General features: G+C 40.3%; 2 protein-coding genes and 1 long non-coding RNA gene across 9 annotated transcripts in view; 2 read left to right on the forward strand and 1 right to left on the reverse strand.

Annotated features, from left to right (window-relative positions):
- The first annotated feature begins 280 nt into the window (after positions 1-280).
- kdm1a (lysine (K)-specific demethylase 1a) lies at positions 281-15,870 on the forward strand. 4 transcript variants are annotated; one of them, XM_016678290.1, is made up of 22 exons: positions 281-351; positions 1,463-1,514; positions 2,483-2,776; positions 3,688-3,856; positions 3,947-4,092; positions 4,184-4,262; positions 4,350-4,442; positions 4,753-4,859; positions 5,551-5,632; positions 5,814-5,908; positions 6,644-6,661; positions 7,586-7,728; positions 8,545-8,635; positions 8,719-8,853; positions 10,301-10,374; positions 10,542-10,653; positions 10,737-10,869; positions 10,956-11,143; positions 12,350-12,464; positions 12,542-12,669; positions 13,641-13,787; positions 14,847-15,870. In XM_016678290.1, exons 2-22 carry the CDS (start codon positions 1,470-1,472, stop codon positions 15,045-15,047), a joined length of 2,595 nt encoding a protein of 864 aa, XP_016533776.1. In that variant the 5' UTR covers positions 281-351; positions 1,463-1,469; the 3' UTR covers positions 15,048-15,870. The 4 variants fall into 4 exon arrangements, with proteins under 4 accessions (XP_016533776.1, XP_016533777.1, XP_016533778.1 ...); XM_016678291.1 differs by having other exon boundaries at positions 3,691-3,856; XM_016678292.1 differs by having other exon boundaries at positions 282-351; positions 3,959-4,092.
- A 2,945-nt stretch (positions 15,871-18,815) lies between these two features.
- On the forward strand, positions 18,816-19,251 carry LOC107837812 (uncharacterized). Its single transcript, XR_001663861.1, has 2 exons — positions 18,816-18,848; positions 18,882-19,251. It is a non-coding gene; the product is annotated as an uncharacterized LOC107837812 (long non-coding RNA).
- A 1,042-nt stretch (positions 19,252-20,293) lies between these two features.
- Positions 20,294-22,599, reverse strand: part of luzp1 (leucine zipper protein 1) — a 37,696-nt gene continuing 35,390 nt past the window's right edge. For all 4 annotated transcript variants that reach the window (XM_007565521.2, XM_007565519.2, XM_016678294.1 and 1 more), the window contains 2 exons: positions 21,384-21,624; positions 20,294-20,360 (listed from right to left, as the gene is read on the reverse strand). In XM_007565521.2, the coding sequence (XP_007565583.1) occupies positions 21,397-21,624 (228 nt within the window). In that variant the 3' untranslated portion in view covers positions 20,294-20,360; positions 21,384-21,396. The remainder of the gene's footprint in view (positions 20,361-21,383; positions 21,625-22,599) is intronic.

A 22,599-nucleotide genomic window follows, 5' to 3' on the forward strand; every position in this document is an offset into this window, starting at 1 on the left:
CATCGACGTCAGTTCCAGTGGCGCTTGAATCGGTTTTCTCAGATTCATGAAAATCAACCTAAAATACGTCAGATTCAGACCAGCTGTTAGAAAAGAGTAAAAAACAAAACAAAAAAAAAACAAAAACAAAAAACAATGGTTGGATTTTACGGCCCATGCAGGTTGGATTTAACAAAAACGGACTAGGGTCTATTTGGTAAACCCCGCCTTTCTTTTCATCGACGGTTTCGGCAGCCAATCATATCTTAGTGGCATTTCATAACGATTTTGTCATCCACCAATCACGGAAGAGTTCTTTGAAAAACCTGCATCTGTAACGTCTTTGTGTTGATATTTTCGGAGGATTGAGAGGTAATGTCTTTAATCTTATTTTTCCATTATTAATCTATGGCATTCACTTTGATGTGTTAATAATAAATTTGCATTTTAATGCTTTCTAATAGGACGTATTTAGGACAAATCTGTTATTATGCAAACCCTGCTCACCTGCTAGCTGCGTCTCATTGTTAGCCTGAGCTAAAGAAGCATGGTCTTCTATGGTCATTTTAACGGCATGCATTTACAATAAGAGACTAGATGTGTTGGAAATGCATTGTATTGTTTAATTCGGTTCTTAGATTATGAAATCTAACCGACATGTTGTAAATTTTGCTCGTTTTTAGTAACAAAGCTATTGTGTGCGCTAGCAGGGTCCATCTTTCGGTGCTAGCTTCCGTTGCTAGCTGACTTTAATTCATTGAACCAACATAATAGAAATAGGAAGCTAGGGAAGGCTATTTTAGTGATGATTAATGCCAAAGCTACGGAAGAAGATCAGGTAAACTAGGAAATAGAATAATGTTAACTTTATTCTCATAATTATGTGCAAAATGGTAAAATTATGTCATTTATTTCAAAGGGAAACATTTGTTTTTGTAACTCATCATCCAAGTATGAAAGAGGTTGTGGATGTTGATACTTTGGGCAGGAAGGGTCTCCAGTAGCAGTTAGTCTTGCTACGAATCTGAAGAGGCTTCTGACTGAACACTGTAGCTGTATGACAGTTGATTGTTATGACATGCTAACAGCTGCTAGCAGCAGAGACGGTATTCCACAGTAACATGTCATGGATGACACCAACAGTTGTTGGTGCTAATCCACCTCGCTTGTTTTTGCTGCTGCTCTCTTATTAGAAATCCGGGGTGTAGGGGGAGATGGGGAGATGGAGTGGAAAGTCAGAATTATTATTTTTTATTTTTCGCTGGTCCTGATCCTCTTCCGTACAAAGCTGATTACACAGGAAAAACTTTCTCTTTTTTTCGTTTTCCTGACTAAACTGTCTCAAACATTTTGCCAGTGACGTTTCGAGTGTTTTTTTTTTCTGACTTTGTTAGCTTGTCTTGAACCAAGTGTCTTATTAAAGGCCGACAGTGTTGTTCAGTTCGTGTGTAACCATATTTCTGGTTCTGTCTTCGTCCCTTAGTGTTTGAATGGATATTACCAGGTGTACGGAGAAATGGGTAAAACAAGACAAGGTTACTGTACCTTGGAGCTTTCATTTCATGAAACCATCACTCCCATATGCACTGTACATCGTTTCTGTCATCCAGTGAAGAGAAGTGTTATTATTTGGGGATGTATTACTCAGACTTGCATTGTATTTTGTGTATTTATGGTTTCAAACAGTAGAGCGGTTGTCTCATTACCTTTAATTTGACATTATTCTGTTTCATATCTGATTTTACTGCTGCTTGTTGAAAACTATAAACATATATATCTCTGCTGATCCATATTTGAATTAAATCGTGACTTTATTCATACTTTCTCTAAACTCTATTTATAGTTGTACTGTTGTGCATGACTTTAATATTTCCAAAATAGTGCAGAAATATGAGTCGGAATAAAATAATGCACAATACATTGCCATTGCAAGATCAATTTTCTGCAATATTCATATAATTAAGAGCAGTTTTGAATTCAGTAATTGTTGGCTAGTAAATTCTAGCTTGCATTTTTCTGTGCTAATGTAATATTTAGCAGAGGAGCAGATGTGTAGAGAGACGGAAACACAGATGAGAAGGAGAGGAAGAAAATAATATGCAGATATCATCGTAGAAAATTTACCAATATTATCGCCATTAAATGATTTACTAACATTACGCAGCCCCACTTCCGTCCATAATGACTGAGATTCAGGTATTCAGGACAGTCTGAATATAGTGGGAGATGTTGGTTGGGTTTAGATTTGATTTTTGCTTAATGTTGCAAATTATCATTTTCTGCACATTTATGATGTATAGATGCTGTGCAAAAGTACTTATTTTGTTGTTCTCCGCCTGCAACTCACACTTTGTCATTCTCATCAAATATTTTGAAATATTTTTCATTTAAGCCGTTTTAAAACTTTTAAATTAGTTTCATTTCACTCTGATTGTCTTTTTCACAGTTGCCTTGTCATTGTTGCTGCTGGGTGTCCATATAATCAAATCCGTCTGTTGTTCAGGAGAGGCCTCCATCGTCTTCCATTATGCTGTCTAGCAAGAAATCAGATGCAGGCTCTTCGTCCTCCTCCTCTTCATCTTCTGTGGGAGCAGCGGGGGGCGAACGGCCGCTAGGAGCCGATGTCCAGAGCGGCCCGTCCGCCTCGGCCGCTGGGCCGCTGGACCCGAAGAAAAAGGAGAGATCGTCCCCGAGCGGGGAGCCCGGCGGGCCCCCGTTCCCCCACCAGTCAGGGCCTGCAGGCGCCGACGCTGACTCGGCTGAAGTCCGCAGAACGAGTCGGCGGAAGCGAGCAAAAGTAAACATTTTAGGGTTCTGAAGCTGTAAAGATGGATAGATTAAATCTTCTTTTGAACATGCAGTCATGGCTCCTGCTAATGACCCGACTCTTTATTCAGGTGTGTTGAAGCAGACCCCCCGCCCTGTTGGCTGCAGCTTGAGGCCCCTGCTTTAAGCATTTTAGGTTTCATTGTCGTCGCGTTGGCAACTCAAAGTTTAAGCTTTGTTTCTGTATTTTGGGCAAGCCTGACATCATGAGATTTGACCTTTGACCTGCCGCCCTGGCTGAGGGAAGCAGGCCTTGCTGTGTCGATGTGTTTATTAATCAAAATGGATTCTACTTCTGAGCAACGTTTTTATATGTAACACTGAAAAAAATCCTTGTAGTTTTGAGCTTTTTTATTTTCAAAATTATAAGTTTCAAATACTATTTTTGTTGTTTTGAAAAATTATTTTCTTTAATTTCAAATATTTGCTCAGCTTAAAAGATTATTTAAAAAAAAATTCTAATTATTTTTTTCCAGTTTCAAATTTCAAATAATTTTTTCAGATCTTCTTTTTAGTTTAAAATTATATTTGTTTCCAATAGTTTTATTTGGATTCAACATTTTTAAAGTTTGAAATCCTTTTTTTATTCCAAAAATCTTTTTTAGATTCAAATTTCTTTTTTTTTTCAGGCTCAACCAATAATTTTCAGGTTTGAATTTTTTTTTCAGTTTCAGTATTTTGTTTCAGTTTTTAAATATTTTTTTTCAGATTCTAATCATTTTCACAGTTTAAAAAATATTATTTTTCTTATAGTTTAAACATAATTTTTCAGTTTTGGATCCTTTGCTTTTGTCTCTTAGTTGTTTTCAGGAGTGCGACTGAAGGCCAGGGTGGCCGTCTGGAATGCCGGTTTTAATGGTGCTTTTATTGTGCCTACTGTTGCAGGTGGAGTACCGCGAGATGGACGAAAGCCTGGCCAACTTGTCCGAGGATGAGTATTACTCTGAGGAGGAGAGGAACGCCAAGGCGGAGAAGGAAAGGAAGCAGGTCATCCCTCCTCCGGCGCCGCCTCCGGAGGAGGAGAACGACAGCGAACCTGAAGAACCATCAGGTGAGTCTAACACAAGAAAACACTCACCTGTCCTATTTGAGCTCAGAAGACATTCAGCAGGATTGATTTCAGCATTAAAGTGAACCGCAGCGTCGTCTTTAGGTCTGGAAGGAGCTGCTTTCCAGAGCCGCCTTCCTCACGACAGAATGACGTCCCAGGAAGCCGCCTGCTTCCCCGACATCATCAGCGGCCCTCAGCAGACGCAGAAAGTCTTCCTGTACATCCGCAACCGCACCGTACGTCGCCTCCAGCCCGTGTCCTTTTGCTTCCAGACAGAAACGCAGCAGCAGCTTTCATGCATCACTGTCTCGTGTTGATCCCTCTCAGATCCAGCTGTGGCTGGACAACCCGAAGATTCAGCTCACCTTTGAGGCGACTGTTCAGCAGCTGGAAGCTCCATACAACAGTAAGCCATCAGAAAGATACATTTGTTATTTCTCTTTCTTTTATCCAAGAAGAAAATCTCATATTTGATGTTTTCCTTTTCTCGCAGGCGATACGGTTTTGGTTCACAGAGTTCACAGCTACTTAGAGAGGCACGGCCTCATTAACTTCGGCATTTACAAGAGAGTCAAGCCTTTACCCAGTGAGTCCATTTCTATTAATACCTGATATGTATTTACCAACAACATGATTAGTGCTGTTATTCTAAACCCTTAGAATAATCTCATGTTTTTACTGTAGTTGCATGATCTCCCACATTTTATTTTCACTTCATCTGTTTAGTTGATCAGAATTGTTAGCTTCTAACTACGTCTATGTTTTAGATTCTGTTGCTGCTCTAAAAAGTTGATTTATGATTTTCCTTTTTGCACATTAATCATGCACTACACTGACAACAACCTCACTAAAAATCCAAACTGATTCAGAGTTTAACGCCTCTGGTTCCATTGCAGCGAAGAAGACGGGGAAGGTCATCATCATCGGCGGCGGCGTTTCCGGCCTGGCTGCAGCCAGACAGCTGCAGAGTTTTGGGATGGATGTTACAGTTCTGGAAGCCAGGGTGGGTCATTTATTAGTTAAATCAGTCAATTATTTTTACGTTCATTACTGTACAATTCTATTTTTATTTGGATTACACTGTCACTTTTATATTCTATCTATAAAGTCCATGTTTTAGAAATGTGAAATAGTTTTCTGTTGGGTTGTGTTCACTGCTATTTTACTCAAACCCTCCTGTTTTTTGCATAAAGTTATGCAAAAAACAGGAGGGTTTTTTGCATAACTTTTCTGCATAATTGTGAGTTTTCTGCTGGCAAATTTTTGACAAAAATGTTCAAATGTTGGGTTTATGTAATGCTAACGCTCACCAGCAGGAGGCAGTATTTCTTACTTCATGTCAAGTTACAGTCCATAATCCATACTGTGTGTAACAAAAAGTCACATTTACCGTCATCCATAATTTAGATATTTTTGGGGGCGTTTTGTATGCAAAACAATCACAAAGTCCTGGATGTTTTGTTTAGACTTCATTATAATATGTTGTGGTTCTTTCTGCTATCATTTTAGAGGCTTTAAATAAATATGTTTCCTTTTCAAGTTGTTTTGATTTATTTTTCTGAATTTCTTTGTATTGAATTAACAATTAATTTAATCTCCGTCTGTTTTGAACCCAAAACACGTTGTGAAATTGCTGACATTCTGATTCTAACAAACTTTCAGTTTAATCTCTTTCTCACACTGTTTGCATGCAGGACCGCGTGGGAGGAAGAGTCGCCACGTTCAGGAAGGGAAACTATGTAGCCGACCTGGGAGCCATGGTGGTAACCGGACTGGGTAGGAATCTCTGAACAGCAGGAAACTTCCTGCTTCCCACTGAGTTGATCTTAAGAACCTTCATGATGCAGATGACTCGTTTTTTTAACATCCCTGTTTTACTGTAACTACATGGAGGGCCTGCAGTTACAGGATCCTCCAGCAGGGGGAGCTGTTTGTAACCGGTTGTTGTGTTGATCAGGAGGGAATCCCATGGCGGTGGTCAGTAAGCAGGTCAACATGGAGCTGGCCAAGATCAAGCAGAAGTGTCCTCTGTACGAAGCCAACGGCCAGGCTGTGAGTATGACATCATAGTATGACATCACAGCCACAAGCTGCCCCCCGCCTGCATGTTACCCCAAAATCCCAACTCATCTAGACAGAAAATCAGTGAAAAGTTCATTTTTTGTTTTAGAAATTCAGTTAAAAACTGAAAATTATGTTTTATACAAACGTATTTATTGTTTTTATGATGATTCTGGCCTGAAGGTTGTAAAAACTCAAAATTTGAATGTTAAACCAGTAAAAATGATTTTTGATGGAGAAATGCGGTGCTGCTGAGCAGAGTGGAGGATCTGCACTCAGTACTTGGTCTGGGCTCCTTTGGCACCAGGAACTTCACCAGCTGGATCCGCCTGTGGCTCTGCTCAGGAAGCAGCGACCTTCGTCTCGTCTGGCGTCTCTTCTTCCTCATCCCATAGATTATCTGCTTCCTCTCCAGTCCAGCTAGTGATTAAATCAGATATTGGCACCAATTTCTTCTGCAAAATTAATTTTAATCTCCATACAGGTTGTTAAATGGGAGTTCTTCCTTCCACTTAACTTCCCAGTGCAATGCTTAGATGTATCAGCTGTTATTGTAGTTTTCATCTCTTTTTTTTGGTGGAATGAACTTTTCAGTGATGTTTCTGTTTAACATAACATGTTTGAACATGTGTGTAACTGATCCTGTTGCTTTGTCTGAGCTGAACGTTTCATGTTTTTAACTCAACATGTTTCTGTTTTCTCTCCCTCCCTCTTGTCCTGCTGAAGGGTGAACGGTGCACCAGTGTATGTATATCTCTATTTACATGATCTACTCCTAACGTTGAATTAAATTATGAAGATTTTAACCATTTGTAATGCAACCATTTCACAAACATGCAGGACCAGAAACAGGCAGCAGCTTTAATTTGAGGAATGTCCAGACAAAATGTTTTTGTATAAATGATGATTTTAAATAAAGGGGCGTCTCTCAGACAACGTTAGAGAAGTTCAGTGATCCAGCTGCAGAGCTTAACGACCTGAAGCACTGTGTGTTTAATTTGTTTTCTGCTAGCATGGAGTGAAACTCACTGCCTGCTAATAAGAGAATAATCGATGTTTGCAGAGATTCTGAGGAAAAGGCCATGCTTTCTGGAAAAACTGAATGTCAAACATTTTTTAATTTCAGATTAAAAATGGTGAGGAAATTCTAAATGAAGCAACAAACAAACCTGATCTGTGTGGAAAAACAGAATTTGCTGTTAAATCAATCAACATCTTCAATTAACTGGATAATAAATTAAGTTGATAATTTAACGTTTTTCTGTTTTTATTTATTGATTTTTGTCATTTTATTATTTTAGACATTTAAAACATCTTCCACTTCCAGTTTTCAGTGTTTTTATCAAATTAAAGTTTGTTGATCTTTGAGAGGACAAACTGCATTACATTTAAAAAAAAAGATCATTTATTGAAATAATTTCTGGGACAATTTATCATCCAGAAACATTTATTATCATTACTGCCTGACCTGGAGAATCAGAGTTTCCCTTAGAGCCGGTCTGACAGCAGGAAGCAGGCAAACAGATCTGAAGAACAGATCAGAAATAAAGTAACTGACGTCTGTCAGTGTGGAAAACTTTCACTAATACTAACAGATTTAAAGGATCAAGGTGTAAATATTTCAGATCTAATGATGCTCGTATCCTGATTGCTTCGTGTTTCTTTCAGGTCCCGAAGGAAAAAGACGAGATGGTGGAGCAGGAGTTCAACCGGCTGCTGGAGGCGACCTCCTACCTGAGCCACCAGCTGGACTTCAACTTCCTCAACAACAAGCCGGTTTCACTGGGCCAGGCGCTGGAGGTGGTCATCCAGTAAGAACCACACAGACTTACTGGGAGCACTGGAAGAGTGCATTGCTGCTGAAACAGTGACATAAGGACAGGCGGCTCACTCACAGACACTTTATTTGTTTTTAATTAGTGAAAAATTCTTACAAACTGATTAAAATCTTATAGTGCAAAATGTTTGATGCATTTTTTAATAACCAAACGAGCCAAAAAAGATTAACAAATTAGGTTAAATTTTATTTTATTGGTCAAATTTGCTGAATCCTTTTACATGGCTGTTCATTGATTCACATTCAATCAAAAAATTATGAATTATTTCAGTTACGGCGTGCTTAGTTCTTTACTGATCAGTGACAACAGATTGATTTATATAAATTGTTTGTGATTTTTCAATTGTTTTTGATATTATATTGCTTTGGCCTGTAATTATGACTTTACAATTTTGACCCGTGTGACAAAAACATTTGGACACTACTGGTTTAGATCAAAGCATATGAATGGTCTAGAATGGCCTAGTCAAAGTTTAGCTAAGATTCCGTGGAAAGACGAACGCTGATGTTCACTGATGTGCAGAGTTGGTAAAGATGAATCCTAAAACACGTGGTATTGCAGTAAAACCTGGTTCTACAAAGAATATAAATGCACTCCACACTTTTCAGATATTTTGTAGAAATGATTATAAATAGTCTAAAAAATGTTTTAAAAATACACAAAAGTTTGTGGATGAAACATCAGACAACGTGAAGAACTTTGAGAAGTATGTGAAACATCTCTTCCTCTGTGTGTGTGTGTGTGTGTGTGTGTGTGTGTGTGTGTGTGTGTGCGTGCGCGCGCGCGCAGGCTGCAGGAGAAACATGTTAAAGACGAGCAGATTGAACACTGGAAGAAGATCGTTAAGACTCAGGAAGAGCTGAGAGATCTCCTCAACAAGGTTAGCATCAGTGGTTAGCATCAGTGGTTAGCAGCATCCGTCGGCTCTGCAGCCTGAGCTAACCACCTGGTTTCTCCTCTCAGATGGTTTCCACTAAGGAGCGCGTCAAGGAGCTCCACCAGCAGTACAAGGAAGCGAGCGAAGTGAAGCCGCCCAGAGACATCACTGCTGAGTTCCTGGTGAAGAGCAAACACCGAGACCTGACGGCGCTCTGCAAGGTAACGCCGTGAGATCAGTGGATGGATGACGTGAAGCTGCAGGAGGAAAGCTGGTCGTGTTGGTAGTTTGTATCTGAATTAGAGCAGAAACCAGCAGATCAGGATGTACGGCTCAGAGGACGTTAATGCCATGCTGTCTAAGAACCCAGACGAGCCGTTTTAAGTGGTTTAGTCTCCTGCTTGGATGTATTATTAGGGAATGTTGGTGTTTTATTTCTGGTGCGGATAAATCACCTCTCTGTGTGGTTTAAACACAGCTGCTATCTGAACCAGAGACTGAAACCACTTCAAGGCTTCGCATCGCGCTCCGCCGGCCCTCTTGTCTGCAGATCTGTTTACACTTTCTGAGCGAGGCGGATGGAGTCTGTGTGCAGCTGAGTGGATTTATTACCCCTCCATGAGCGAGACCGCCGCTCTTTCCTGGGATTCCTCCCACAGTCCGCGTCTCTGCTGCAGCCTGTCCTGACCTTTGGACGGTTCTTCCAGTTTGTGCTGGAGGGACGAACAGGTTGAGTCAGCCGTTTCTGCGTGACCTGAAGCTCTGTGGGCGTGGACTCGCCACACACCCTCAGCTAGTTTCAGGCTCTGAACTGCAGCTCGACTCAGCCTGAAACGACTGAAACGTGTTTACAGTGACAGAATGACAGAAGGTAGAGAAAATGATTCCTTTATGAATGAAAGTGAAGAATCACTTGAAAGTGTCTGTGAAAAAACCTGAATACACCATCCCCAAGATGAAGCATGGCGGTGGCAGCATCATGCTGTGGGAAGCTTCTCACAGTAGCAGTAAATCAGTGAATCGCATGATCAATTAAAAAGAGCTTAATAATTTCCATTAGCGTGATTTATTGTTTTCCTCTTTTCTCTCAAAGAGGAAAACAACCAGTCAGTTTTGTTTAGAGAGACTTTATAATTAGTTTTATTTGTTGTTTTTATTCATTTATTTTGGATATTTAAAATTCAGATACCAACTCTTATGGTAGCAGACTCTCAGTAAAGATGGGATTTAATGTGATGTCCTGAAGAAAGATGGAGTAAAGAATAATAAATGTCTTTTACACACCTAGAACATCCTTTTTGCCTCTCCACACTGCCCCTGGTGGTCTGGAGTGAGTTTGTAGTGTTTTACAAAAGCTCTTTTTTTGTTTTGTTTTGTTGTTGTCCATCCAGTCTTTAAGCTTCGATTATTTTCCAAAGATGAATGGAGAAGTTTCAGATGTAATAATGAAACATGGCGAAAGGAGTAAACCGTTGATTTTTATACTTTCCTGACAAACATGCGACTTTACTGCCTCTGTGTGTGAGAACGTTTCTCTGCTGCTTTAAAGACGAGTTTTATCAGCCCTTATACTGCATGTTAGTATTTATTCCTACCAGGAAAGTTGCTGTTTGGATGCATCAGCCTCTTATCATCAGTGTTAAATAATGAGTGTGGCTGTTTGTGTAGGAGTACGATGAGCTGGCGGAGATGCAGGTGAAGCTGGAGGAGAAGCTGCAGGAGCTGGAGGCCAACCCCCCCAGGTGAGACGCCTCTCACTGCTGCTCCCTCTGGTTAAACTTTTTCATTTATCAGTCATGTAACTTCATGTTTTTACTGCTGTATCCTAGTTTATCAGTAGTTTAACGTTGGCAGCAGCGTTGTTGGAATGCAGTCGCCTCTACATTGTGTTTCTCCTTCTTTCCCACAGTGATGTTTACCTTTCATCCCGGGATCGGCAGATCCTAGACTGGCACTTTGCCAACCTGGAGTTTGCCAACGCCACTCCCCTCTCCACCCTGTCTCTGAAGCACTGGGATCAGGTAGCGACACGTCCAACCCGCCAGCTCTCCGGCGTTCCCAGGACTTTATCGGTGTGAGACTCTGCTCTGTGTCGCCTCCTCAGGACGACGACTTCGAGTTCACCGGCAGCCACCTGACGGTGCGGAACGGCTACTCGTGCGTCCCTGTGGCACTGGCCGAGGGTTTGGACATCAAGCTGAACACGGCGGTGCGGCAGGTCCGATACACGGCGTCCGGTAGGTTCCGCCGCACGACAATCCGAAACAGGAAGTAGACTTCATCCAGATGTGCATTGAGAGGTTTCCATCTTGTCCCGCTGCAGGATGTGAGGTCATCGCCGTCAACACGCGCTCCACCACGCAGACCTTCATATATAAGTGCGACGCCGTCCTGTGCACGCTGCCGCTGGGCGTGCTGAAGCAGCAGCCGCCCGCCGTCCAGTTTGTCCCGCCGCTGCCAGAGTGGAAGACCTCGGCCATTCAGAGGATGGGCTTTGGAAACCTCAACAAGGTCAGACGTCCCAGCAGTCCATGTGATCACAGAACATCACATGGTTTATTTGCACTGATGCATAAATGTGAGTTTATTGCAAATCTTCTGCAAAAATGGTGAAAAGCAACAAGTTCATGTGATGCCAACTCCCACCTGCAGGGGGCAGATTGTACCCAATCTGTCTGCTAATGTTTTTTACTCTTTTTAGAAAAATTATTGCAAATTCTCTTTAAATATTTCTAAAAGGTTACACAAACCATAACCAAATATTTATTTTAGAAAAAAAAACATTTAGCTTCATAAATATTTAACTAAATATTTAGTTTTCAAACTAAATGGTTAGCTAGCTCTGAGCTAAGTAGCTTAGCTTGAAACTAAATATTTTGTAATGCTGACAAAACATGTAGCGTCAAAGTAAATGGTTTAGAAACTAAATATTTGTTGACGTCAGTTTTATTTATGAAGCATTTAAAACCAGATGTTAACTGCACCAAAGTGCTGCACAGTATTCATAAAACAGAAATTAAAACAGACAGGGCAAGTAAATCACAAAGTCAGGCCTTATGGAAAAACTAAAGAACAAAAATGAGTTTTAAGAAGTGAGTTAAAGTGTTCCAGGCTGTGGGCAGATCTAATGTGAAACGGCAAGTTGAATTGTACGTGCAATATTTAGCTCTCTAAATATTTAATGAGCAGTTTAACTACTTCCCTCTGTGTCTTTTTATAAACATTTTGCTCTTTTTGAAACCCTGCAGCAGTTTGACCCCAGCAGGGATCCGTGTAGGAATGAGGATGGAAAAGATGGAGCCCATATTCACCAGTTTAAATTGATAAAGTTGTTTTTAAAATACGATCAAGTATGTTAAATTAATAAAGAAGTGAGTTATTGTTGTGATGCGTTTTGCAGTTTTTTGAGTTCTTTTTTTACAGTGAAACTAGTAACTTAGTTTTCCTCCATGATCCGGGCCCGGTGTAGAGCAGGACTGGTTCTGGTTCTGGTTCTGGTCTGAGGCAGATCTGTAATCTGCTGCTCATTCTGCATCACTGCTGTCCTTCCTGCTCCGGCTCCAGTCGCTGCTGCAGCAGAGAGTGCTGCATTATTATGCAATCTGAGCTGCTTGCTCCTGGTTTCCCCAGCAGAGGGAGCTCTTCTCTGCTCTGCTGCAGGAATAAACCTGTTTTAAATGAAGTTTTTGTTGTTTTGTGGCTTGTGTGTGCTGGAAGGTGGTGCTGTGCTTCGACCGGGTCTTCTGGGATCCGAGCGTCAACCTGTTTGGTCATGTCGGCTCCACCACCGCCAGCCGGGGCGAACTCTTCCTCTTCTGGAACCTCTACAAAGGTGAGATGAGATCATGTTCTCGCTCTGCAGGCTGCTGACGTTCTGTGTTCACCTGAAACCGACCGCTCCTCCCGCAGCGCCCATCCTGCTGGCCCTGATGGCCGGAGAGGCGGCCGGCATCATGGAGAACATCAGCGACGACGTCATCGTCGGGCGCTGCCTCGCCATTCTCAAAGGGATATTTGGGAGCAGCGCCGTGCCTCAGGTAGAGACGCCGCCATTTTACACAGAGCGGGAAAAACTGCCAAAAGACTCAGGAATTTGAAGAAATCTAAAAAACCTTTAGCTCAAAAAGTGAAAATTTGCAAGAAGATTCAGATGAAACGCAAAAATTTTCCAGAAAAAAATGTGAAAATTTGCAAGAAATAAAACAAAAAAATCATTAACTGCAGAAATTTTATTTGGCTTCAACTTTTGAAACTCCAAATTTTCAATTTTTTTTTCTGAGATTATTCTCAAAATTTTAGTTTTTTCTAAGAAATTTTTGACTTTGAAACTTACAAATTTCCAGATTATTTTCTATAACACGTCTCAAATTAATGTCACAATTTCTGAGTTTATTTTAGCAAATTTTCTACTTTTCAACCCCAGAAATGTCACATTTTTTTCTAGAATATTGATATTAATATGAAAATTGTTGCATTTTTTTATTAGCATGTTTTTAACTTTTAGTTGAGTTCTAGTAGTATATTTTTACTTTTTAAACTAAAACAATTCCAATTTTTTTTTGTCTAGAAAATTTTTGCAATTAATCTAAAAATTTCTATTAATTTTTTCGACTTTGGAAGCTCAGAAATTTCCACTTTTCTTTTTTTTTTTTTGTGGTAAATTTATGCTAAAAATCTTCCTCCTTTTTCTGTTTTCCATCTATATTGGCCCTTATGTGCCTCCATAGGCAGGACTTTCAGTTTTCCCTCCTTCCTATTCATATGTGACTTTATTTCCTGAGGAATTTGTTCCTGAATGGACCCTCAGAACCAGAACCGCGGTCGTGCCTCTCAGACCGAGCCGGGTCCAAACCGCCGTCATTACGACTCATTTGCTTCTGGTTTCAAGTGGGAGGAAGGAATGCGCATGAAGGCCGGCGCTGGAGCTGCTCCCCGTCCAGCTGTTCGCCGCTGCCTGCATCATGGAAAGTCTTTAAACTGTTGTTGTTGTTGTCTGTTGCCATGGCAGCCGAAGGAGACGGTGGTGACGCGGTGGCGGGCCGACCCCTGGGCCAGGGGCTCGTACTCGTACGTGGCGGCCGGCTCTTCGGGTAACGACTACGACCTGATGGCCCAGCCCATCACGCCCGGCCCGGCCATCCCAGGAGCCTCACAGGTGGGAGGGGGCGTGGCTTACTGGGAGTACTGGGAGAGGGAGGGGTGGCATCCCAGCAGTTAATAACCAGCAGATGTTTGCCAGCTGTTGGGATGTTGCCATGCCGATTACTGTGAACAAGGCGAATTTTTATGTTCTCACTTAAAACTACCAAACTGAAGTATTCACACTCTTTCAACTTGTCCCGTTTTCTGAAGTTAAAACCACAAAACGTCACATTTATTAGGATTTTATCAGAACTGAATCAATTAATTGTGATTAGATTATTTTTTAAATAATCTTCAGTAATCGATTAATCGTTAACTGGAGCATGACAAACTCAAAGAAAACAGTATTTGCCAAACCTGTACAAATATTCTCATACATTTTAAATTAAAAGGAATGATGTTGCGTTTTAGGCAATAAAATGTTTATTTTCTCTTTTAAAAAAGGAATCAAATTGTTTATTTGCATTTTGCTATGTTTTTCTATTAGTTTGTAAATAAAGGCTCAGGTGTTTAAATGAAAAATGTTCCAATTTTTTAAATCTGAATAATCATCAGAATAATTGATTCAAGGTTTAGATTGAAGAATATTCATGTTAGGACGGCCTAGTCAAATCCAGGCCTAAATCCAGGCCTAAATCCACCTGAAAACAGACTCAAAAACTGACGTCCAATCTGATGTTTTACAGCTAGAATCCCAAACGATCGATGAGGAGGTCTGATTACAACAAATAATCAGCCCATTTTTCCTTTAATGTTCATATTCACACCTGAAACGGATCTGAACCTCCGACCCCATTTACCCAGAATGTCTGAAAACCACCCGGTCATGTTAGACCAGCAGGTTTGGTCAACAGCCTCACTGCTGCCAACTCAGCAACTTTTTAAGAAAATATAATCAGAATCAGGTTTTTGAAGATCTGCCAGAAATCTGCAATCGATGCCCTGCTAATTTCAAACTTCTGTCATTTTCCTCCCACTTCACAGCAATGAGCAACTTTGCTGTCTGTCACATTAAATATTATTGATTTATTGATTCTTCATTGATCGAACTCGTAAACGTTTCCCTCCTCAGCCCGTCCCTCGGCTCTTCTTCGCCGGCGAGCACACCATCAGAAACTACCCGGCCACCGTTCACGGCGCCCTGCTGAGCGGCCTGCGCGAGGCCGGCCGCATCGCCGACCAGTTCCTGGGCGCCATGTACACGCTGCCCCGACAGGCCACGCCCACCGCCACCACCAACCCTCAGCAGGCGCAGCCCGCCGCCGCCGTCTGAGGCGCCGCCGCGTAGCTCAAGCATTACGACAAAACCCAGCTGGGCTGAATATGAAGACTGTGAAATCACCCCAGAAGTTCATTTCTTTCAGGATTCTGGGATTCTGTTTGGTTCCTGCAGTTTGGACCCGTCTGAAATTTGATTTGATCGGTTTTCCAAGTCGGGATGAGAATGGAAAAGACTCATTATCTAAAAAAAGATCATTTTTATTGACATTCAGATAGTGACCTGTACTTAAACCTGGAGTTTGTGCTTTGAGTTACTGACAGAAACACTCACTGTAAAACCAAAAGAAAGGACATTTCACAGTTTATTTTTACACCAGAGCCAAGATCTAGCTTTAGTTTAGAACCAGAACAAACTTCTGTGAAGCAAAGAAGTTACTGATCACAAACTGATTTAAAGGAAAGGATGAGATAATTCACTCCAGGTTTTAAACTGTGGAATAGCCCTTTATAACAGATCTAGAAGCCAGCTTCAGCGATGTTTTTAATGTGTTTATGGAAAAACTGATTAGAACCCAACAAGATCTCATAAAAATAATGGAAATCATCCATTATTTAGAGTCTGGAAAAGCTCTTGTAGGAACCCTGAAGAATCCCGATTTATAGTAAATCCACCAGAAATAAAGCAGATAAATGGGATTGCTTGAGGTAAATATGATTCATTTTTGACCTTATGTATTTTTTTGTCTCCAAGTTGAACTCTGAACCTAAAATGTGAGGAAATTTCCAGCTGCACTGAAACTGAAGACTTTTCCTTCTGTTACACTAGAACATGTTGGAGCTGGAGCCGTTTGCCTTCAACCTGGAGCTTGGAGCTGGAAAAAATGTGCTTTTGTTTAAAGAAATCAATTTTTGTTAACTTTTAAGTTTTTTTTTGTTGAGACTTTTTTCTTTAAATATTAAATGTGTTTTTTTTTATAAAAAGGACCAACATTAAAGTGTCGTATTGTGGGATTTCTTAAAACACTGGTCTGTTCTGAGCCGCAGCGTGAAGTTAATTTTTCTGATTAACTGTTTTCTATAGATTAGTGAAGCAGAATGGTTTCTGGTGTCGCTTCATTTTGGGTGAAAGGTGTCATTTACAAAAGAAAGGACATTTCACAGTTTATTTTTACACCAGAGTCATAAATTTGGGTTAGCCTGTCAAAAGAAAAAACTGGGTGTTCATTTGTTGCCATATTTTTATGTTGTTCGTTTGTAGATGTCGGTTTCAAACAAAATATTTAATTACCAAGTCAAAATTTCAGTTTGCAAGCTTGCAACATAAAAATTTGGCTTGCTATCTAAATAAATAGCTCTGGGCTAAGTATTTAGCTAGTTAGCTTGCTTATTAAATATTTATGAAGCTAAATAGTTTTGAATATCTTGCTAAATATTTAATGCACAAGCTAGTAGTTTGGAGATAGTTTGCTTTTGTAGAGCTAAATTTAAGTTTAGCTTTGAGCTAGCCAAATTTACAAGCTAATGTTTAGCTAGCCCAGAGCTAAATAGACAGGTTGGCGCTCAAGTTAGCTTATTAAATATCTATAGAGCTTAATATTAAGTGCAAGTATTTAGCTCTGTTAAATGTTAGCTAGCTTGGAGCTAAACAGTTAGCTTGCTCATTATGTTTTTATGGGGCTAATTATTTAGCTCTGAGTTTGCCAAATATTTTATTTACAAGCTAAATAGTTCCAAGTTACAATTTAGCTTCAAACTAAATATTTAGGTCAAGAACTCTGTTTCTGCCGTTTCAGTTTTCTGGGAGTTTTTTCCCAGATTAGTGGAGCACAGCAGCATTCAGCTTCTTCTCCATGTTTGGTTCTGGTCCTGCAGAAAATCATTTTCCTTCCGCTTTGGAATAAAATCCCAGTAAATGAGTCTGGTTTCCGGTCGGTGTGAATACTTCTGCACAGACAGGGAACATGATGTTCAGAAACAGGTTGGGCTGGGTTCCCTGGGAGCAGAAGATGATCAGCAGATTGAGGTGTAGCTGTTTTTAAGAGCGGCGTTATGTGCTGACTTGGCATTCTTCAGCAGCTTGTGGCTTTCCCTCTTTGAACCCGAACAATTTGCCTGCTTGCTTATTCTGCACGCAGTCAGCTGTTGTTCTCCCTCTCTCTCACACACACACACGCATAAACGCTCCGATTCCAACAGTAAGCAAAAAAACAGAAGTGGACATAACACAGACGTGTTGCAAACAGGTTGGTTTTTTATTTTTATTAGAATACATATGGTCTGCTGTACAGCTGGCAGCTTTAAAGAGGCCTACATGCAGAGTGCGGTACGGGTAAAACATGCACATCGTTTAAATCTAAAGCTGAGAGGGGTAAAAAATAAAAAAAGCATTCTCATTCAGCCCACCTGGCTCCACTCAGATCCAGTAATAACTCAGAGAGTTTGTCTTGTTTAAAACTGAGGGAGAGGAGGGATCCAGTTAAAAATATCATCCTTTAATTCTCATTTCTTGTTAGATTATTTCGCAATTTACATTTATATACATATACATGTGTGAGGAGAGAAGGGATCTGAATGCTTTCATCAGATGTAAAAACCCTGAATTTCTGAGGGAAAGCAGAGTAGATCTGAGGCTGGAGAACCAAACGGTCCGTCTTTAACAGAAACAATCTGCTCTGATTAAGAACGCCACTTTCACTTTTAATAAAAAACAAACAAACAGCGAAAGCCTCTCTCCTCTCTGACCTGTGAGAAAACGCTCATGTTTAGCAACCAGAACACAAAACGGACTCTCCAGGAGTGTAAGAGCAACGACGAAGATAAAAATAAAAAAAAAATCAAGATGGACAAATACTTAATATAGTTCAACAATAAGGCCCACTTTACAAAATTACACATTTCTCCTTAAATAAAATCTATCCAATATAGACTCAAAAATAACATTTTGTTTAACAAAGAAACAAAACCGGACACAGAAAACCCCTCAGAGTGAGCATCTCCCCTTTAATCCAGCATCTTGGAGACAGATCATCCGTCAGCATGGAGGGTTGGTAAATGTAAACCGTAAATACTGTGGAATGATTTTGGCACAAAGTTAAAAAACAAAAAAGAAACACAAATGATTATGATTCCTGTAGTTCTGCAGCAGTTTTCCCTGTTTTTTTTTTGTTGTTTGTTTGTTTTTAGCAATGGTGAAAACACACAGCATGTCCGGAAAAGCAGGACGTTTTTCTGACCGTTACGTTGAGTTCCTGTCGGATTCCTTCAGGAAAAGTGGAGCGAAATGTCCTGACGTCAGCGCACAAAAACCTCCGCCTCACATTCCTGACACCCGGCATGAAACAGCAGCAGCTTCAGGGGATTTAATCCCAAACTGGAGCTTCAAAACATCCCAGCAGCCCGTCACCATGAGACCGGAACCGGTTCTGATCCAAAGGAACAGGAGTTCACATCCATCCGCAGGAAAACAATGACTCATTTTGGATTTGAAATGATCCGACTGGGTCTTAAAAACACTAAAATGTTACCACGTATTTTTAATTTCTGATGCAAATATTTTAGTAAACTAGAATTAGGAGAAAACTAACTTACAATAAACTTTTTAGCAAGAAAATAATTCTTTAATCTTGATTTAAAACGGTAATATTTCGCATAAAACGTCTTGAAAAATGTTTAAGTACTTTTAAATAAATATTAAGGAATTATTTATTAAAAATCTCATATCTTGCTGAAAAGTTGCTTTTTTTGTTTTCTCAGTTCAATTGAACTAATATATTTCCACTAGAAACTAAAAAGTACTTTTGATTTTAGATTTTTGCAGTGAAAAACAAAACACTCAATGAAAAAATTGCCATAAGTTATTTTAAGAAAATGAAAAGTTTGAGTTTAGTTTCAAAATGCACTTATAAGCGCTTTCTAATCGTTCATCCAAATATTAGTGGAATCTTTTTAATCTGAGCTTTTCCGGTAAATTCAGATGAAAATGACAAAAGCAGATGATGAGGAACTTTATACGATGGCCAGACACTCGATCCGCTCGCGTGTTTAAATCAACGTCTCCCTCCCGCTTTTAGAAGCCCTGAGTCAAGACACAGAGACAGGATTAGACGCCGACCTCTGACCTTTCAGCCACGCCAGGAGCTGCTTCACACAGAGGGACCAGAAAAAGACTCTGGATGTCAGGAAAAAATACAAAGTTAGAACGGCTCGACTGTAAAGTCAGCAACACGGCCACAAATCCAAAAATGGAAAAAACAAAACATGGCAACACGAGTTACACTGCAAAAACACAAAATCTTACCAAGTATTTTAGTGTACTTTTTAGTGCAAACATTTTGCTGCTTGAAATAAGATGAAATTAACTTACAAGTAACTTCTCAGCAATAAATATGTTTTATTTTAATTAGATAATTCCTTAATATTCATGAAACCATTCCAGTTTCAAAGGCAGATTATTTCACTTAATGACCTGGGAAAATTTTTTATTGTATATAAAATAATCTGCCAGTGGAACTAGAACTTTTTCATAAATATTAAGGAATTATTTAATTAAAATAAAAACATAATTACTTGCAAGTTACTTGTATATTAATTTTGTCTTATTTTAATGATACTAAGATGTTTTAATGTGAATCCTAGCAGTTTGACTCGGGTGCATCGGGATGATCGGTTCAGAAACCATAAAGTGTCGTCGTGGCAACGGGCTGGGCTCCAACCGGACCAATCGGGCTGCAGCGTTTCATTTCATGGAGAACTCGCGTCACTTCGTTTAATAAATCTGATCATTTCCGTCCGAATCCAGAACTGGTGTTCCGTTTGAAACTCCCTCTCCATGTTCATCGCGTTTCAGCGAGGTTTTCCCCACCTGACCCCGAGAAGGAACAGGAAGCGAATCACAAAAAAATAAACAAAAAAATAATAAAATGATCCCAATTTCGCCGACTGTTCCTTTAAGCAGCGTGCATACCGAGTCGCATGCCGAGTCGCAGCCTTCAAGTGCTTTTCTTTTTCTACTTACAGCCATGCAGCCAGCAGCCATTATGCGGCGCTGCTGGAGCTGCTGGAGCCTTCGCCACGCTCCAGGTTGTTTGTATGCATGAGAAGAAGAGGAAGAAGAGGAAGAAGAGTTGGGGCTGATGGAGTAACAGAATTCCTGCTTTTGGTCACATGGGAGGGAGGTGGTTTGGTTCTGCAGGACAATCCGGCGCAGAGTGTGGGGGGGAGAGGAGAAACATTATGACATCATAACACATCCAACAGGAAGTAGAAGAGGAAGCAGAGGCTGATCCAGAGGGATCCTCCAGTTCACTTGGTGCAGGTGATCGGGTCGCATGGCTGCTGGAAAGCTGGCTCAGAGCTGAACGGAGAGCTGCCGAGGAATAAATACAGCAACATTAGATTAAAATGCTTCAGATTAAAAATAATCTGAAATAATTTACAGACAAATAATTCAGCTCATTTGGTGACAATTATGGGAAAATATGTTTTATTTTGAGTAAACTTCCAGAAAATAATCTCCTGAAATAAAGATGATAATATTAATTAAACGGTAGTTTGGAGGAAATTATCACAGAAAAATATAAATTTAATGATGCAAAAATTAAATTTTCTGAGTTTTTCTCTTTAGCTTGACCTGAAGCTGCTTCACATTGAGATGATTTACTTTTAATTCATCTTAAAATCACAAACATCACGTAGTGCACAATTAAAAGAGGAGGAGATATAAATAATTTATGGCTTTTAAAGTTTTCATGAATAAAATCTGAAAAGTGTGGCATCCATTTATATCCAGATCCTCTACTGATGCTGTGGGGAAAAAAACATTTTTTGCAGCAACCTGATTGGTTAGAGCTGATGGGAAGATGGACGGAGTTAAATCCAGAAAGAAAAATGACCAACAATCATGATTTACACCAGAGGTCTTCAACATGGGGGCTGTGGCCCACAGGGGGGACACAGAGGAGCTGCAGTAGGGTCATGAAATTTCTGATTGGATTTTTTATTTCTTTATTTTTTCAAACTTCAGGTTATGACTTTAAATACATATTAACATTAATTCAACATATAACAAATGCATATTAACATTAATTCAACATATAACAAATTAATAGGCATAAAATGATGTATTTCAGTCAGAAATACGTCAGCTTGTCTGTTCAGTTTGTTAAAAGTGCAAAAACATCGAAGACCCCTCAAAGGAGATGTCTGAATGACCTAGTCAAAGTTCAGATTGGTTTAAAGACTTATAAATATACATTTTCTCCGTCAAATCTGACCAATAAAACAACATTCATCCAGTTTGTAGCTTTAAAGTGACGAAATGTGAAAAAGTTTTTCAAAGTTTTTAAAAGTTCAATATTTCTGAACCGTCTAGAAGTAAATCTCCTCTGACCTGCTTCCACAGCCTAGCGATGCTCCGACTGACAGTGGCTCCAGGTTCTGCTTCCCGCTCCGGTTCTCCCCTCCGTCCGGGTCGCCGGCGCCGGGCCTCGGCTGGACCACGGCTCCCCGCCTCGGGTCGCGGCGCCACCCGCCTTGGTCAGCCGGTCATAGGAGGCGCCGGGCTGAGGGTGGCGCCTCCAAGAGGCCGGGCTGCTGCACGGGTTCAGAGCCGGGTCCGGGGCATCTTTAGCCTGGAAGGAAGGAGGTCAGAGGTCAAAACACAGCCAGACTAAAGCTCTGGGTTCGTTGAAGCAGATTGGTGTGTTACGGGCAATGAAACAGAATTAAAAGAATAAAAAAATGTTTGTTTTAAAGTAAAAAATCTGCAAGATAAAACTCAGAAATTTTCTAGAAAAAAGTGGAAATTTCTGACTTTCAAAAGTCAAAAAGTTTACACTTAGAAAGTCAGAAATTTCAAACTTTCTTACTAGAAATTTCCAGATTTTTTTCTGCAACTTATTAGAAGATTTTCTTATTTTTTTCTGAGATTAATAAAAGAAAAGTTGTATTTTCTTTCTGTGAAAATTTCCACTTCAAATCCAGAAATGTTCTTGTTTTTTCTAGACATTTTTTTGACTAATCTGAAACAGTTTTTCTTCTAAAACTTGTAGAGCTCAGAAATGTCTGTTTTTTGTAGGAAGTTTTCTCTGTTTTCTCTGAATGGCCCTGATGCGCCATGTTTATGGAACATAAACGGCCTGTATAGAACAAGGAGAGATCAGTCTTTAATGTGTGGTTTTGTTTAAGCCGATTGGAACATAAACAGATCCGTATTTTCTCCTCCAGTTGGGATGTTTCTCATATGTGGCTATTAAACACAAGCTGCTTGGTGTGCAACACAGAAAGTCTGCCAAGGGAAAAATTCCCAACCAAAAACCCCAAACATACCCCAAGCTGAGAGATTTATAATTTTGGTGGGCTGACTAGAAAATAAAGCCCAAGTTACTAGCTTGCGGCTGCAGCCTCGGCACGTTCCCCGCTCGTCGCCCTGGTAACCCCGGTAACCCCGGTAACCCCGGTGCAGGAAGATGACGGTGCAGTTCCAGCAGCCCGCTCCTGTAATTTCAGCTTTTAAAAAAAGCACCATAATTAGTGAAAGTTGTTGGCCTGGAGCTGCCGCTGCCGTTTTAGAGCGAGTTCTAACTAATTGGCTCTAATGGAGCCCC

Source organism: Poecilia formosa, unplaced genomic scaffold (genome assembly GCF_000485575.1).
Source record: "Poecilia formosa unplaced genomic scaffold, Poecilia_formosa-5.1.2 Scaffold178, whole genome shotgun sequence".
Taxonomy (NCBI): Eukaryota; Metazoa; Chordata; class Actinopteri; order Cyprinodontiformes; family Poeciliidae; genus Poecilia; species Poecilia formosa.